This window comes from Alternaria conjuncta (genome assembly GCF_024043145.1).
Source record: "Alternaria conjuncta strain BMP 0040 chromosome Unknown scaffold_4, whole genome shotgun sequence".
In the NCBI taxonomy this organism is placed as follows: domain Eukaryota; kingdom Fungi; phylum Ascomycota; class Dothideomycetes; order Pleosporales; family Pleosporaceae; genus Alternaria; species Alternaria conjuncta.
The window spans coordinates 412297-429116 of record NW_026250093.1 but is presented as its reverse complement, the minus strand read 5'-3'; the positions used below and the strand labels follow the sequence as shown (position 1 = coordinate 429116).

General features: G+C 53.5%; 7 protein-coding genes across 7 annotated transcripts; 2 read left to right on the top strand and 5 right to left on the bottom strand.

Moving 5' to 3' along the window:
• Positions 1 to 192: 192 nt before the first annotated feature.
• Positions 193 to 4347, top strand: J4E85_002952 (uncharacterized protein; the record flags this gene model as incomplete). The annotated part of the gene is made up of 3 exons (XM_051467225.1): positions 193 to 553; positions 700 to 766; positions 981 to 4347. The coding sequence occupies 3 exons, from the start codon at positions 193 to 195 to the stop codon at positions 4345 to 4347; spliced, it is 3795 nt and encodes a 1264-aa protein (XP_051328384.1).
• A 795-nt stretch (positions 4348 to 5142) lies between these two features.
• J4E85_002951 (uncharacterized protein) lies at positions 5143 to 6161 on the bottom strand (the record flags this gene model as incomplete). Its single annotated transcript, XM_051467224.1, has 2 exons — positions 5143 to 6075; positions 6126 to 6161. 2 exons carry the CDS (start codon positions 6159 to 6161, stop codon positions 5143 to 5145), a joined length of 969 nt encoding a protein of 322 aa, XP_051328383.1.
• Positions 6162 to 7174: 1013 nt separating this feature from the next.
• Positions 7175 to 8327, bottom strand: NMT1 (glycylpeptide N-tetradecanoyltransferase; the record flags this gene model as incomplete). Its single annotated transcript, XM_051467223.1, has 3 exons — positions 7175 to 8095; positions 8142 to 8244; positions 8293 to 8327. The coding sequence occupies 3 exons, from the start codon at positions 8325 to 8327 to the stop codon at positions 7175 to 7177; spliced, it is 1059 nt and encodes a 352-aa protein (XP_051328382.1).
• A 940-nt stretch (positions 8328 to 9267) lies between these two features.
• On the bottom strand, positions 9268 to 10614 carry J4E85_002949 (uncharacterized protein; the record flags this gene model as incomplete). The annotated part of the gene is made up of 2 exons (XM_051467222.1): positions 9268 to 9461; positions 9585 to 10614. 2 exons carry the CDS (start codon positions 10612 to 10614, stop codon positions 9268 to 9270), a joined length of 1224 nt encoding a protein of 407 aa, XP_051328381.1.
• Positions 10615 to 10773: 159 nt separating this feature from the next.
• Positions 10774 to 11302, bottom strand: J4E85_002948 (uncharacterized protein; the record flags this gene model as incomplete). Its single annotated transcript, XM_051467221.1, is given in 2 exon segments — positions 10774 to 10829; positions 10849 to 11302. 2 exon segments carry the CDS (start codon positions 11300 to 11302, stop codon positions 10774 to 10776), a joined length of 510 nt encoding a protein of 169 aa, XP_051328380.1.
• A 1269-nt stretch (positions 11303 to 12571) lies between these two features.
• On the top strand, positions 12572 to 14506 carry J4E85_002947 (uncharacterized protein; the record flags this gene model as incomplete). Its single annotated transcript, XM_051467220.1, has 1 exon — positions 12572 to 14506. The coding sequence occupies one exon, from the start codon at positions 12572 to 12574 to the stop codon at positions 14504 to 14506; it is 1935 nt and encodes a 644-aa protein (XP_051328379.1).
• A 389-nt stretch (positions 14507 to 14895) lies between these two features.
• Positions 14896 to 16647, bottom strand: J4E85_002946 (uncharacterized protein; the record flags this gene model as incomplete). The annotated part of the gene is made up of 2 exons (XM_051467219.1): positions 14896 to 16555; positions 16607 to 16647. The coding sequence occupies 2 exons, from the start codon at positions 16645 to 16647 to the stop codon at positions 14896 to 14898; spliced, it is 1701 nt and encodes a 566-aa protein (XP_051328378.1).
• Between the last annotated feature and the right edge of the window lie 173 nt (positions 16648 to 16820).

Here is a 16820-nt window from a genome sequence, read left to right as displayed (position 1 = left end):
TTTTCGCGCCAAACGCCCGCCGTCGTCCCATGCCGCTCGTTACGAGGGACCCGATGCCTAGTAGTTTCTGCAGCTCGCGACCATAGGAAGAGAGAGCATCGACAGACGCCTGGCGCGCGTGTAGCATTCAAGACAGCTGCTGGATCGCAGTGCGTGCCAAACGAGGGCAAAAGGTCGTGAACGCTGTACACCATGGATATCAACTCGCTATTATCGCCGTCGGACTCGCCTGCGGGCACCCCAACACCACAAGCCGCCCCTACCATCCCGTCGCCGTCACTACTCCGATCCCCGGGCAAGCGCACAAGACGCCAGATGCCATCGCGAACACCTTCGGGCCTAAGCCAACAGATCAGGTCCTCCCCGCAGCCGCCCCAGACGCTCCAACAGCGTGTGCCGTCCCCGGGATACGCCCACATCGCGAACGGCGCAAGAGGAGTACACAGCACAATGGGAACGCCACAACAAATAGCATCGCCGCATGACGCGCGCATGACGACCCCGAACCCCATGTACCGCCAAACATCCACACCGGGCATGGACACTCTTGCAGGTACGTGCCCGCTTTCTTTGGGGTAGTGGCACAGTGCTGTAGACGGCCCCCATATGAGGGAGCCGCAGCTCAGATGCAGGGAGGAAAGAGCTACGACAAACGACGATGGGTCGCTAGCTCCCAGGGAATCTGCTAACAACTTTCAGACCTTGCCAGCATGCAGCAACAACAAGCTGCGCGCCAGAACTCTGTAGTCCACCAACGGCCTGTCACGTAAGTTCTTCATCTTTGCTGATTTTTCTCGTCCGCCCCATTTCTGAGCCGACGACTGCACCTGCATGTCCACAAGTAGCGCGCTTTGTGTTTTGTGGGGCAGGCAGTGACGTCCGGGTGTCGCGCTTGCCCGTGATCACGGGTTGCTGTAGCCCGTTCCGGCAGCCTAGTTTTGTCGCGCAAACTCCACCACCAAACACTGACCACTTGCCAGACTGCAACACCTCGGACAAAACCTCTCCGGCGAGTCCGTAGCTAGCATCATGTCCGAGGCCTCACCGCGACCGCGCAATTTCATCACTCGCTCTCTCGACCAACAGCACATCGACTGGCTCAACCAACTCGATAAAACGCTGCTGGAAAACCCATTCGACTACTACAGCCATGTTTCGCTCGTCACCATTCTACACCAAGGGCTCCAAAAACACCTCGCTTCGTTCGACTCCGACCCAAACGCGTACGACCCAAATGCGTACGAGTTGGTCCAGACTCTGCGCGATGCCTACAAAACCATCTCAGACAAGTATCCGCTTGGCGAGCTCTTGTGGCATTACCGGCTGAACGACGAGAAGACTCTGGCCAAGGATGTGGAGCAGCGCATGGGTGTGCTCGAACTGCACAAGCAGGCAACACAAGAGGAACCTTACAGCGCAAAGCTTTGGGCAGCATACGGCGAGTATGTGAGCTACCTGGTCGCCTGCTCTTGGGAGCAAGTACCCCCAGAGGAGTGGTCTGAAGAGGAGAGGCTTATTGGTCGAGAGCTCTTCCAACCCCAACTGCTACTGGACGCGCTGCAAGAAGGTGCTGAGAGAGTCAAGTACAACCTCCAAGAGAGCAATCTCGTCTGGGACCGCTACCTGCAGGTTTTGGAAGAAGACCTCGAGCGAGGAGGCTTCAGCCAAGAGAAGGCGAAGAGGGTAGCCGCCATCTACAACGACCGCCTCGGCCAACCACATGCAACATGGGCGAACACCCTTAGCAGATACTCTTCTTTCAATTCTCGCTACAATCAAAGCCACTACGAGCAGGTTATGGATGAAGTGGTGCAAAAGAATACACACATCAAGCAGCAATACGCCAACCGCGAAGAGTACGAGTTCAAACTCCTGCAGGCTATCCAAGCAGGCGACCAGGCTGCAGAGTACACCGCCATGACACGCTACTTGAAATGGGAGAAGAGGACTATGGGTGTCTACAGCTTCCATCTCGTCAACGCACTTTATGAGCGAGCCACGCTCCGATTTCCCGTTGATCCTTCCATATGGGAAGACCACGTTGAGTTTCTCGTTTGGCAAGATAACCGGTCGGTAGATTTACTCAATGTTCTCGAGCGCGCGACACGCCATTGCCCATGGTCCGGGTCACTCTGGTCCCACCGGTTATTGACACTCGAAGCGGAAAACAAGCCATTCGAGGACCTTGAACTTGTCAAGCACACAGCCACTGGGTCTGGACTTCTGGAGCACACTGACTTGGATGAACTCATCAAGGTTCAGCTCGCCTGGTGTGGATATCTTCGGCGAAGGGCTTTCGATGACCCCAGAGCAACGGAGGATGATGTTGATGTTGCCGAGGTCGGAATTCGATCGGCTTTGGAGTTCGTCCGAGAGGTCGGCATGAAGAAGCATGGCAGAGAATGGACGGACCGGAAGTACCGTCTTGAGCGCGCCCACATCAAGTTCTGGCTCCAACGCGGTGACATCGATCAAGCCCGGCAGATTCAGGACTCTATCACCAAGTACCAGGAGGACTCTTACGACTTCTGGTATCGCTGCTACATATTCGAGATGCTCCTGTGGGCGCCACACGCAACGAGGGGCAAGCAAAATGCAGGTCAACCGTTATTGCCGCCTACCCAGGCCACTGCCATTTTGGAACGTGGTATGAAGCGCTTACAAACAATTGATCAACCAGAGCTGCTCATCGACATGTACATTAGCCATTGCGAGCAGCACGAATCGGCGTTAAAGGTACGCAGCGCGACGATTGAGCGACGACGAGCTGAGCGCATCGTGTCCGTCCGGAGGGAGAAAGAGCGAGCACTTGCGGCCGCTGCAGCTCCGCCACAAGACACGCCAGATAGCCAAGTCGGAGACAGCTCGACGAAGCGGAAACGAGAGGACGGTGACGAGGATGCAGTATTGAAGAAGAGCAAGCACGTAGAGATCTCAGAGGCTCTTGACGGGGTCAACGGTCAAGCCAGAGTCGCGAGCGAAGCACCCTCGGAAGCTCGCTCTACAGGACCGAAACGAGATCGCGAGCACACTACAGTCATCGTGAAGAAGCTACCACTCAACACTACACAGACTCGAATACGCCAGTTCTTTACCGACGCAGGCACAGTCCGCAATCTAGTACTGAAAGAGGAGAAGGATAGTCTCACGGCTGTGGTGGAGTTTGAGTCACCCGAAGAAGCCCAATATGCTCTGAGCAAAGAGGCGAAAGGATTCGAAGGTCACAACATATCGATCGAGCGAGGCCAAGGCACGACACTATACGTCGCAAACTACCCTGCGCATGCCGACGAAGCCTGGATCCGGAACCTCTATAGCCCATTCGGAGAAATTATCGGCATTCGCTTCCCTTCACTCAAGTACGATGCGCATCGCCGATTCTGCTACGTTCAGTTTGCTTCAGCTGAACAAGCGGTCGCTGCGACACAGCTGAACGACACTGACATTGAAGGGTTGAAGCTAATCTCAAAGATCTCCGACCCCAAGGCCAAGAAGAAACGCGATGGCGCTACCTCCGAGGGTCGCGAAGTCTACATCTGGCATCTCAACTTCAAGCTTAAAGAACGAGAAGTTAGGGACGTCTTCTCCAAGTTCGGCAAGATTGAGAGCACCAAGTGCCCAACTATCAGGTCGACTGGCAACAACCGCGGTTACTGTTATGTCGTTTACGATAACAAGGATAGCGCTGAAGCTGCAGTGGCAGAAATGCATGACAAAGAGTTTGCCGGCATGAAGATTAATGTCGAGATTGCAAAAGAGCGACCTGACACGAAGCCAAAGGTGCAATCAACCCTCGATAACACGGATAACGCAGCCGTTCGCGAAGGTACTCCTGGACAGAGCAACGCTGCCCCTGAAACCGCTATCAAGCCCGCATCCTTTATGGACCGATCCATTGCAATCCTCAACCTGCCTGACACTGTGCCTGACGTGCGCATCAAACCGCTTGTCGAACAGTACGGCTTCAAGAGGATCAAGCTCGAACCCCATCATGGTGGTGCGATCATTGAGTTCACAACCGTGGAAGGTGCTGGCAAGGCTCAGTTTGCGCTTGAGGGCAAAGATTTCGAGGGAAGGAAACTGCGCATCGGTACAGTCCAGGACCTCAACAAGCAGAAGGGAGAGTGGAAGGCGAGCAACAGCTTCATCCAGCCAAACCGTGTCAACCGACCTACTACTGCTCGCGGTGGACGAGGACGAGGAAAGCCCGGTCTTGGTCGCCCAGCTATACCGAAAGGTGCTACAACAACAAACGGCGAGCCGAAGAGCAACGCGGATTTCCGCGCGCAGTTCTTGAAGGAGCCTGCGAAGGAGGCAAACAAGGACAACGACAAAATGGAAGAGTAATGGCAGAGGATGGGAGTACGGTCGCATGTCAAGGCCCTACACGGGCCTGACTGGTGTTTATCAAGGCGCGGGAATCAACGGCCGCTTACGGTTTAACTGCATACTTTGGCGTTTGAGGATTGGTTTTCCATGGATCGGAGCCGGTATGGTTGGCTTTCGATGTCCTCTTTCCTCTTGGTCTGGTGCTGAGCACTGTGTATGTAGTATAATATAATGAGTGTAAACTATGTCCCAGTCTGATCGGTTTCACTATGACGATGTCATTCATGCAAAATCGCTATGCCCTTAGACTGGACTTTTTAATCCTGTTCACATCAACGCACGAAGACTAATCGGTGGCTCATACCCCGACAGCTAATCAATCCGGCTTAGCCAATATGCTGTCGGGCAAGATGTGTGACAACAACGGACAAGGTGCACGAATGCGTAGCGTAGGGATCGATACGCGGGGAACGCGGTCGCTTTGGCTGTGATTAAGCATAGTAGTTAGGCATATCTGTTGCGTCCAAGAAGTCAAGCGGAGTCTCTTGGAATCGAGAGCAAACCACAATGGAGAAGAAGCTGTGTCATCGCCGCGTCAAGCTGACATCAAATTGACTATATTCTCCAAAAAGCTTCATGGTGAGTCTGGTAAAGACTTGATGATAAGTAGAAAAATATGACACGCTTTTCCTGCCTCCCTTACTATGCAAGTTCCGTTGACGTCCTGTTGGACCCTACCTTAGTATGAATGCAAGATAGATCATCGTCGCCAAGAGCGTGCCGTGGCCTCATGTTCCGTTTGTCCTGTTGCCCTCAAGCACCGGCTGCAAGTTCTTTCGCTCTCATCTCAAAATATGCTGTCACCTTTTCGATGCCAGCGATCATGTCATCGGGCATGGGGTCCAGGAGCCTTAGTCGAAAGCCGCTCGGGTTATCGGCAATGGAATCGGCAATGGACACTAGATCCATGGGCTCCCTTGTCTCGTCTTCTTTCTCGTTAGTTACCTTGGCATCAACAGCAGCTGGCTCGGGAAGCTCTTGTCGCGTATCCTCCAGCCACTGACCCCAGGAAGGCGCATAGCAAACACTGTATCCGGTGAGTCTCGCAAAGTCCCTCATCTCTGAGAGCACACGTGTTGGAGGTGTTGTCTTGAGGCTGAGTGTATTGGCCATCTCGGCTCCGATGAGCTTGTACTCGCCTGCGGACAAGTTCTTTTCGAAGGCGAAGAACGTCCCTTGCAGGTCGATGGTCTTGACGTTGGGCTGTTGCTCGTTGACGGTTTTGCCCTCGGTGTGCTTGATGCTCTTGGTGCTCTTAATGCTCTTGGTGCTCTTAATGCTCTTGGTGCTCTTAATGCTCTTGATGCTCTTGAACTGCGGTTTGTTGATCCTGACTGGCTTGGCTCGCTTGCTCTTCAGTTTGTTCTGCTCTCTTACGAGCTCTTCCGAAAGGTAGTCTCGGTATTTGTGCTTATAGATCGCGAGCGCGGTCTGAATCCACCATTTGTTTCTCGGCAGTCCGTTGAACAAATGGTCCTTGTTGATTTCCTTTGCCTCGACTACGTTGGGCTGCTTGTCCTTGTTCGGAGAGTTGTAATAGGATGGCTTCAATTTGAACTTATGCTTTGTTGGCATCTTGTTGATGTGAACAGCCATCCAGACCTCGTTGCCTGTGTTAGAGTCTTCGGCGACAAGCATGCGTTTAGAGGCATCAGAAAAGACGTAGTCCTTGAGGTCCTCCTCCAGCTGTTCGCATTAGTGTTGATCCCAAGCGTAACGTGTTGAATGAATCTTACGTAGTAGTCCTTCGTATCTGTGTAGGAAGCGGCCATCTCCTTTTCGATGTTCGGAATCTTGTTGGCTTTTCTCGTTGGCTTTTCTCGTTGGCTTTTCTCGTTGGCTTTTCTTGTTGGCTTTTCTTGTTGGCTGTTCCGTGTTGCGTTGGAATTGTGTTAGTAGATAGTAATGATGGAGACAAGTAGGAATCGACGAAAGATGTTGTTGCAATGGTTTAGGAAGGATGGAGCTGAAAAGACGACGAGGTTTCATTCATCACGATCCAAGTGTTTCAAGTGAGAGAAATGAGGTATATTGTACTAGCTTCCCACGTGGATAGGTAATAGAGGCCTTTGTCCGGAGTAAAAGTCTAGATAACTAGAAAAATCCCCCGTCACCTGCAGTCACTAGTGGGGTGCGGGTCGTGACGGACGCGAGCTTGTTCAAATCCGCGATGGTAGTACCTGCTTCAGCGATGCTTGCGCCTAGGAAGAGATGCGAGACGCATTCGGGAATTTGGTAGCTGTGATATGTTGTGAGCGTAAAGCCACTGGGTGGCGACTGAACGTGAGACGACCTTGGGAAGCTTACCGCGCAATCGAGAATGGCGCGTGATTGTGACTGCGCACTCGTGAGCAAGAGCCCCCGGAGCCGTTCCTGCCCGACTTCTGAAAAACATATTCCAACTCGCACATCGACGTAGTCTTTGCAATTCTCTGCGTACTTTACACCCGACATATGCGGATCATATGGCGTGATTGTGAACGGCTCGGGCCTGTGCATGGCCATTCACTTATCTCACCAGTGGCGGGAGATGGGCGTCTGGCCGCTGATTAAGTCAGAAACCCTCTGGTTGTGATGAGCATGAGCCCTGGTAAATGACGTAGGCTGTTCGTCACTAGCATCACAGAAGCTACGCACAATGGGCAGTAAAGAGATCTTTGAGCGAGTGACAATTTCATTGTTCATTTCGAGATTATGCTAGCAATAGAACAGCAGCCCAAAGATCTCCGACGCGTTAAGATGGAGCTAATGATTGCATCTCCAAATACAAGTGCCCGGGGACGAATCAAACGGCGGGGGCAGCAGCGCCAACAACGGTCTTGCCAGACATGGTTTCGAGACGCTTGAATCCTCCATGCTGCTTCACACCCTCCTGCAGTTCGACCATCCTCTTCTGATCGCCAGTAGGGTCGTCAGCTTCCTCCTCCAGACCCCAAGCCAAGTACTCGTTCGTGTAGTTGGGCTTGAAACTGTCGTCCAACACACCGAGCCTCTTGCCGTAGCGGGTAACCTTCTCCCAATCGCGCTGAACATTCTGAAGGTCGGGACTGAAGTACGCAAAGCTACGCTCAAAGATCTTGCGGTTGGTAGGCGTGTTCATGGCCGACTTGAAGTTGCAGAACTCCTTCCAGGCTTGATCAGGAGATGCGAGGACGAAGTCGGTCGCGCGCTTGCATGCGCGAAGAAAGGCGCGGACTTTCTCAGGGTTCTGCTCGATGAAAGCGTTGTTGCCGATGTACAGGATGCTGCAAAAGCAGCAGCAGCCAAGTTGAGCGAGCTCATCGATGCGAAGCATCTTCACTTCGTCCCGCGAGCGGTTCTGGCTGACGAGCCACTCTTCAAGCTCGACCATCTGCACGTTTTCGAGGCCGATGCCGGCGTCGATTTCGCCAGTGATGATGGAGCGGGTGACGTTCATGCCAACGCGGACGGCCTGGTAATCATCGGGTGACATGCCGTAATGCGCAGTGAGTTCGTCGAGCTGGATCTTGCCAAACTCGCCGACGTAGCCGATCTTCTTGCCCTTGAGGGTGGTGAAGTCGGGAGTGATGCCGGATGATGTCAGGTACACGACACCAGTGAAGGGCTCATTGAGGAGAGAGCCAACCGACTGGACCGGAAAGCCACGAGCGGCGGCGGCGAGCGTATGGATCATCGCCTTGAAGCCGAGATCGACCTTGCCAGATCCAATGATCTCAGTGACATCCTGGGATGGTCAGCTGATGAAGTACGAAAGCTAATGATGACCATACACTAGGATCATTGGGCTCAAGGAGAGCGACTTTGATGCCTTCATCCTTGAAGTATCCCTTGCTCTGAGCAAGGTAGAGGGGAGCGTGGTATGGCGTAGCGTGCCTATTTACAGTCAGCATACACCTCGCTCGATCAAGATGCAAAGCGCACCAGTTGGTCAAGAAGGTGATCTTATCAGTCGACATCTTGACTTGAGTGCAGAAGCTGAGCTAGTCAGTACGCCAACATAGTGGGGAAGGGGTCATCATGAAGCAGCAATAGTCCTTCGCGCTGGAATTATCCAGATCAAGTTTGAACGGTATGATCTCAGAACAAGCCATCAACGATCAGGCCCCGGGGAGGGACCTGATCCGCTGATGACTTGAACACCCGCCATGCTTTGCTTCTGATGGTTGAGATGGGTACCTGATGATGCCATGCTGGGCACCTGTTACTTGACCGAGATGCAATTCTGGTGTGCGAAGAGCGAGGCCGAATAGGCTTCGCTTTGCTGGTTCGATGATAGCATCGTACCAAAGTGGGTTGTATTGGGTTGGTGAAAGCTGAATATGTGCGATTGGAAAACGTTGAGGAGCAATTGAGGACGCAGCTTGAGGCCACGGCTAGAGCCGGATACTTATACTTCACTTTTCATACTGTCGACTGAGGTCATGTATGGATAAATTGCTCACTGTAGGTGCATGTGTTGGGACATGGTGGGGCAATGAGGGGTACACTTCCCGCGTGGGTCAAAACACATCACTGAACCACAACACGCGTCTCATCATGCAGACGAGATGTCTTTCAGCAATCATCATTCGTTTAGATTCAAGTACGGATTGTCCGTAAGCCGTGGCTCTAATTTGGGTGGGCGATCTAGGTTCGCTGAACCACGTCCTTGGGAACTCACACGATGATCTTGTCTTTTTTCAGCGAACGGAATACTCCATCGAGATAGCTGCGTCGCGCCAAAGCCAAAAAAGTAAGAAGAGATAATTGCTGCAATTCCGTGGGCTGATGCTTTACGTGTCATCGAAGCATCAGCAAATGACACGCACTATGACTAAAACTTCCCCTCCGATGATCGGTAGTATGAAGAATCAAGGGTATCTCGCAGATGCAAAGATTCGTGGAATGCCATCGAAATTACAACACTACCATCCTTTCTTGCAGCCACCCGTCCAAGCCCTGCCACATCGAACTGGTCATGTCTTTATCTTCCAACCTCTGGCAGAAGTGTCTCAACGCCTCGCATCTCTGCTTGATCCATTCTTTCTTCTCCTCTTCACGGCCACTCTGCATCTCTCCAGCGATAGCGTGTGCTACCTTTGCTTCGCATACTGGACACAAATATGGCGGTTGTCTTACATCTTCCTTCATGCTACCTGTACCCTGCATATTACATGCATAGTACACGCAATGGTCGAGCGCGAAACAATGTCCTAGCTCATGTGACACTGTACGCGCGAGACGTGAGAACCAAAGCGCCTGTACTTCTTGCACCGATGATGTAGGCCCATATGTTGTCGCGGCTTGGGTAGCCGCTTTCATCGCCCCACTCTTGCTTAGTTCTTTCTGTTTCTTCGTCGCAGGTTTTGCGTTTACATCTTCTACAGCACATAATTCATCGACAAAGGTCTTGCAATGACTCCACGGCCACATGTGGTTTCGGTCGATCTCCTCTTCTTTTCGTTCATCCAGTATTGGGTTATATCGCGCAGTCTGCACGACAGCCACTCTGCTGCCTCCATACGCCCTGCCACAGCAGAAGTCGTCATCCTCAGACTCGTAGATGTCATGATCGACTAGGAGGACCATTGCATAAGCGTCATCAGGCAGAATTGAGATCGCTGTGTCGAGGATGTCGTCCAAATTCAGTTGAGCAGGGAAAGCAGTGTCTGGCGCAGGGCGAACGCGGATTCTGGTACACCGATCTCCATGTGATAGACCGATGTACTTCGGCAGAGCGGCACTTCGACAGCCCTTGGCGGACTTGGTATTGGAGCCCCATGATGTCCAGCTCAATGGCGTGGGGAAGAGGCGAACAGGCATATCGTGATAAAATGCAGTAAGATAGTCGACAAAGTGGTCTCCAGATGGAGGAGATGGTCCGGCTTTACCCTCGCCCTTGACTTCATCGTGACCGGTGGGTACTACCCAGTGCCTCATGAAGTCCGCCTTTATGCCGATTTCAGGCACTTGCACCACATACAACTTATTACTTCTTGGCGCCGACGATAGTTTGTTCCTACACTCCTCGTTCAGCCATTCCTTCGCACTCTGCGGTAAAGAATCTGGATCATAGTTGAGCTCGTCGTGAGGTAGGACTAGAGGAGCGGGAAATGTTCCAATGGGATGATCCTTGACACTCTTCGGCGCTCTTCCAGATGTCGTCTCTGCTGCTGCGCGTGCTGCGGCATCCGGCTGTTCATATCCAGCTAATACTGCGAAGGGCGACGGATTTAGTTGTAGAATGGTGTGCTTGCATGCCATAGCGAGTGTCAGTACAAAAGGAGGCGAGGAGAACGGAAGGGAGACGGGAGAAGGATGAAGACTGTTGCCTAAATGATGGCTGCTTGTCTTGGACGCTAGGCAAACCCCCGCGATTCATGTCTACACCTCGCTTCATCCTGCCGGCTCATCGTACCCAGTTTACGCCTTCCTTTCCTGTGTTCCTTCGGCCGTTGATTTACCATAGCGGATCGTTTCTTCCCCAGTATAGCAAACTTCCCCCAATCGCCAAGCTGTTGAAGATGCCAACGTAGTGACCCGCGATCTTGTCCTTCGCTCCATACGCGCTGACAATCACCGTGTCCGCGACGGTTGCGACTAAGCCCGCCATGACCGCAACTCCCAAGCTCCTCCTGTCTCGCAGTACCAGACCAAAGACTGCCAATAGGACGCCGTTCTGAACGTTACGTGCTGCTATCGCTGCAACCAAGGCTTTCTTGGTCTTCTGATCCTCGTCGTAGGTACTTTCGGTATTGCTGGATCGTTTCGCAGATGCGGGTGATGTGTTGGACTCGGCTGAGATGGGCAGACCGTAGCCATCAGCGAAGAAGGAGGGGTTGCGTAGACCTATTATCCCGAAAGGGACGATTTCGAGGGTTGCGATGAAGAGCGCGAGGCATTCCGCTGGCGGAGGTAGGTGGTGGAAGAGGTTGCGGGCTTGAGTTGTCATGGTGGCGGACTGGTTTGACCTTCAGGATGGTCTCGGAGAGAGTTGCAGCGGTGCAAGGCTTGAGAAACGAGACGAGACATGGTGTAATCTTATAGAAAGAGATGCCATCGATGCAGGAGAGATGTAGGTGTATGTAGACTTCCTCCAACTCCCATTGGCTGACGAGTTCGGACTTCGGATGCGGGGATCGCAGGGCTGTCGCGTCGACGCGTCTTCCGCCCCATCGCTTCGCGCCTCGTAGCTTCTACAACATGTGAACACCACTGTCAAGATTAACACGTGCTTACTGCTTCGATTCCCCTGATAAAATCCCGCGATGATGGCTTCCTGGCATGCGTCACAGTGAAGACACGTCTTCAGTGAACCACGCGCCGGGCGATACCGGCTTCTCCTCCACACCCAGCGAGCGCGCTGCAATGCCGAATGAAGGGGGAAGATGCTTTCACGAGAAAGGAAGCGTGAATGAATACAGGAGCTTCCCGGAAAGAGATGGAGAGTGAATATCGACTTCTGTCAACTCTAGACCTGGAGTGCACGGGGAAACAGGGTCGTAGAGGCATCAGGGCTGAGTGCATACCGGGAGGCGTATATGTGCTATCGCTCATTCACTCTGTGAGTCTGAGTGCGCATATTGGCTCGCAGTAGCGATTGTCTTGAGATTGGATGGGGTTACTTCCTTGGAGCGGATAGGCACATGGCAAACTCGTCTATCCGTGATCTCGTCCTATCAGAGGTTCGTCATCTCAAATATCAGCGCACGTAAACGCGTCGCTACCATGCTTTGCCTGGTATTGTGAAAGGCTTTGGAAGCGATACAATGCTTGTCTGCATGTGCGGTGAAACTAAGTTCACCTTTTGACAGCTCGACTGCGCCTGCTTTCTGTCGAATTTTGCCTCGTGTGGCGCTCTTTCCTTCCAAGGTTGTCTTCACTCGACCCTCAACACCACGGAAAGCTTGGACTCGCCTCGCACACTTCCGCCTTCACACGCACCTCTCAATTTTGCTAGCCGCTCTCTCCCCAGTACATAATCCGCCCTCCCTCACCTTTCTTCTCACTCTCTCCACACTCGCTCCTCAACTGCACAGCTACAGCTCTTGCGTTCCGAAGCCCCGACCGCCAAAATCTTCTGTCGACCTTGCGGAACTTGAGCCTTCCTTAGGCGATCTGTGTCCATCAAGCGAGCTTCGCCGTCATCTCCGCCTCCCACACCTCACGAACCGCGCCCCAACCCCCGACTCCTACCTCACTCGTCGAGCGATCGCATAAGATGGCGACAGCTCCTTCCTTCTGGGCTACTGGCGGCAGCAAGATCAAGTCCGCCGAGTCTCCAAATCCCAAGATCGCAGAGGCGCCGGCCAAGTCGAAACCGGACCCTCAACAGAAGAAGGGCCTGGTACTGAAGGGTATGACCAACGGCCAGACCACCAGCGGCGCATCGAACGGTCTATACCCAAAGGCCGCCACTGGCAAGAAGACCAACTGGGCCGACGAGGACGATGACGATAATACCTTCATCGCCGAGTTCATGAGCCAAGATCCCAAGATCGCCACTCTCGAGACCACTGTTGCCCTCAAAGAGGAGCGCGTCAAGGAGTTGGACGCGCTGGTGGAGATCAAGACGCTTCGCATTGCGGAGCTCGAAGGTGCGGTCCAGGACAAGGACGTACATATCGGCGATCTGGAAATGGAGGTCCAAAAGAAGGATGTTCAGATTGAGAAGCTCACGAAAGTGAATAGCGACCAGCTCGTTCACAACCAGGAGCTTCTACGCGAAGCTGTAGAGAAGGACAGCCAGATCAAGGACCTGAAGGCTGAGCTTGAAGAGAAGATCTCGACGCTTGATAACCTTGAAGACGCGAAGAAGGCTGCGACCATTAGCAGCCTTGAACAGGAGTCGGCCGCGCTCATTCCCGTCCCCACGAATGACGAAGAGATCACTGAGGATGAACGCAAGAACGAAGCATCCGAGAGCATTAAGTCTAACGGCGCCGATGTTGTTACCAAGACGAAGATCGAGGCTAAGAAGACCGCATCCGTGGCTTCTGATTCGGATAGCTTCAAGATCGTTGATGCTCCCGTTACTGAAGAGGTCAAGAACGAGACGCCTACGACCGTCATCACTAAACAGTCCGAGGAGACCAAAACCGCAAAGAACAACAGCGGCCCAACGCTCGTCACGTCCGCATTTCCCAATTTCGTGACGAAGGAGACACTCAAGGTCGTTCCTCCGGCTCCAAAGCCTAAGACCCTGACCTTTGGCATCGACATGTCCAAGTACGGGAAAAAGCCAGCACCGTCTGCTGCTGCAAAGACCCCACCCACATCGTCGCCCGTCGCTGAGCTGAACGGCCACACTACACCCTGGGGCCACTCGTCTAGGCAGGCGCGTGACAAGAACGGTACTATGCCGGAGCTCAACCCTTCGGCTGATATCCGCCACATGCCGCACGGGCAGCGCGTCGTGTTTGGTAACGGTCCTGAAGTCATCGTCAAGCTTGGAGAGGTCAAGCTGGCCACTATTCCCAAGTATGTTTTGATGCAGTGCTCGGGCAAGGCTCACAAGTACTTCACTGCCAACCCCGACGCGACTTCTTGGGTTCTGCTCGCCGGTTCGATGGACGCTGATGCTGCGACCGCACATCTGAAGTGGATGGACGAGATGACCTACCAGAGCAGGGTCTACTCTGTCCGTCTCCAGACCGAGACGGTATATGACAAGAAAAACTTGCACATCTGCCGCGCTGCCCGCGTTCTTGGTCTGAACAACACCTACGTGGCGCAGTTTACCAAGCAGTTCTGCGACCGCATCCGTGCTCAGGATGTGTCCTTCGAGTTCATGGACCTTCTTTGCCAGTTGGCGTACCCGGAAAACGACCCGGTCTTCGACTGCATGGTTCACAACCTTGTTAACCAGAAGAAGGTTGGCAACGCCAAGGGCGCGGCCGATTTGGACAAGTTGATGGCTAAACATCAGTCTCTGAAGGAGAAGGTGGAGAAGATCGAGAAGCGGATCGGAGGTCGTCCACGCAAGACCTGGAATTCGCCTGAGGGTAGTGCTCGTGGTGGGAGCAACGACCGCAGCGGCAGCAAGGGTGGAAACCGTGGCAAGTCAGCACCGCGCAACCCGCCTGTCGCACCAGCGCCTGGTAACAAGCCCGTTACTCCGGCGCCTGGTGACGCATTGTTCACTACTCTCCACTAGGTCCGCCTAGTGACATGACGCGGTGTACGGGAGGGAGGGATGGAGTATACCGTGAAAAAAAAAAGACGAATGATTGGCGACTTCGACGACGCGAGCGCATTCCAATGCGTTCAAGCGATCGAGAGTACTGTCTGCTGTGTAGTTCTTTGTATCTGCGACGGAAAAAAAAAGGATATATAGAGCGAAAGCTTGATTCATTGATAGGACAGTATAGGATGTCTGGGTGTATCTTCAGCGCCATCAAGGAATGTCAGGTGGTTATAGTTGGTAATGTCATCGATGGACACAAACATCTTTCATACGTGATCACTTTGTGCAGCAAACTCGTGAAATGTCTTATTGGGAGTTGTTTGTCTCTTTGATCCTGTCGTCATAACCAAGTGTGTTTTCTAACATCTACATTCTACACCCTTCCGACTCACACAAAGATACTTGACGCCCTTGTATGGCGTGACACCACTGCCCAAACCTTTACTCTTCTTCTGGTCTACATTCAAACTCTCCACTTTAATCCCACTCGGCAGCCAACCCTTGACGGAGAAGCTAATGGTCGCACAGCTCGGCATGAGGACTGTGTTTGCCTGTTTGATCTTCGCATCGCTGTCCGGCTTGGGTGCGCTGGACGATGAAGTCGCAGGTAAAGAGACTTGTGTACCCTGATCATCATCGTAATCGTATGTCGATGTCGCGAACGATACAGGTCCACCAGCGTCCAACGCGTCCTCCGCAGATGGGTCGTCTTGGCCAATGACAGTTCCGCGTAACGTAGCCGTAGCACCGACGCCTCCACCCCGGTCTTGCGACATGAGATTGCTTATCTCGCGACTGCTAATGCGCCATTCTATTGCCCTGTCCCCGGGCGCGTAGCCTGCATCTCCTGTTCCGCGCGCGACGCGCAGATCCGCGACGTTTCTGACGGACGCTGGAAGTGGGATGTGGATGGTCATTTCTTCGATGGCGGGGGCGGACGTGGTTCCTGTAGAGGAGGATACGCGTCCCAGGCTCGCTTTCGCTGCGCTGGGTTGGGAGGGCTTGTTTCCGCTGAAGCGTGGGTTGAGTTGGAGTTTGACTTCGAAGTCTGTGCCGGTCGGGCCGAGGGAGGAATGGACGGATACTGTAGCTGGTATGTTTAGTTTTGGACTTGAAGTCTTTGCGTTCTTCTCTGTGGAGAAGGCATCTAGTGCTGCAGAGCCCAGCAGGTCCACTTCGTACCCAGCGAGCACGAAGCGACCGTCTGGTGGTACGAACGAGAGTTCACCAGGCCTCGCTTTCCACTGGTTGAGTCTGACGCAAGGATGGAAGACAGGTAATGAGACCGCATTCTGTATGCCGCCCGCGCATCCCAAGTGTAGTATGAGATCAGGTATTCCCGAGACTTTTGCCGTGAAAGCGATCGTACCGTTGGCCATGGCAGCTAGAGGGCGACCAGATGGCGACAAGGTGACCTCTAATGTTTCCACGATATCCACATACATCTCATTGCTCGTATGCCTGACATTCGCTCTTCTCCACGGCACCGGTGAGCCTGTCTGACTTGAGGTCGGTGATGGTCCTAGTCGTGGGCTTGCTCTTCCACCACCTAGACCAAATGCTCCGGTAGCAGAGGGCGCGAGCGAGCTCGGTGTTGAAGAGGGCAGTCCCACTCCTCCCAGTAGACTCTTGAGTAGATTCGGCGCTTCGACGACATCTCTCAGCGCGTTCGGTTCTGTGTTCGCGATGATTCCGCCATCCACCATCTCGCTGAGTAGCTGCGCGACGACATCGTAGTTTCCTTCGATCTTGCTCGCCAGTAGTGGTGACCCTAGGAAGTCTTCGAGTACGTCGGTGAGGCGGTGGAGGAAGGTGAGGACGGCGAGGGGATCAGTGTCTGCTGATGCCGGGCACAGGAACAGAAGCTGGTCTTGTGTTATGCTGTATAGCAGTGTCGGCGGGTTGGTGTTGGGCAGATATATCAGCGGCGGCCGGGGAGCGGGATGCGCGAGATAGAGAGGCAGGAGGACGGAGGATGGAGGCGGGCGGTTGAGGTATGTGTGCTCGAGCAGTGGAGTGCTGAGGATGTTAGCGACGGATGACGTAATCGCAGGAATAGACGCGTCTTACTTGTGCTCATCAAAGATGTAGAGAGCTTCGATTGCGCTCATGGTGGGAAATGTCAGCTGCGAGCCATGCGCGTGGGAAGACGTGAGGTCCGCGTCGTGGGGCAGTTTGGGCGGGGAGCTTCCGGAGCTAGAAAGATCCCTGCATGCCTAGCATGTCATGCAGACTTCTGGTCGCAAGATCTTTACACGATAGAGCCAGCGTGTTGCATCTGAGT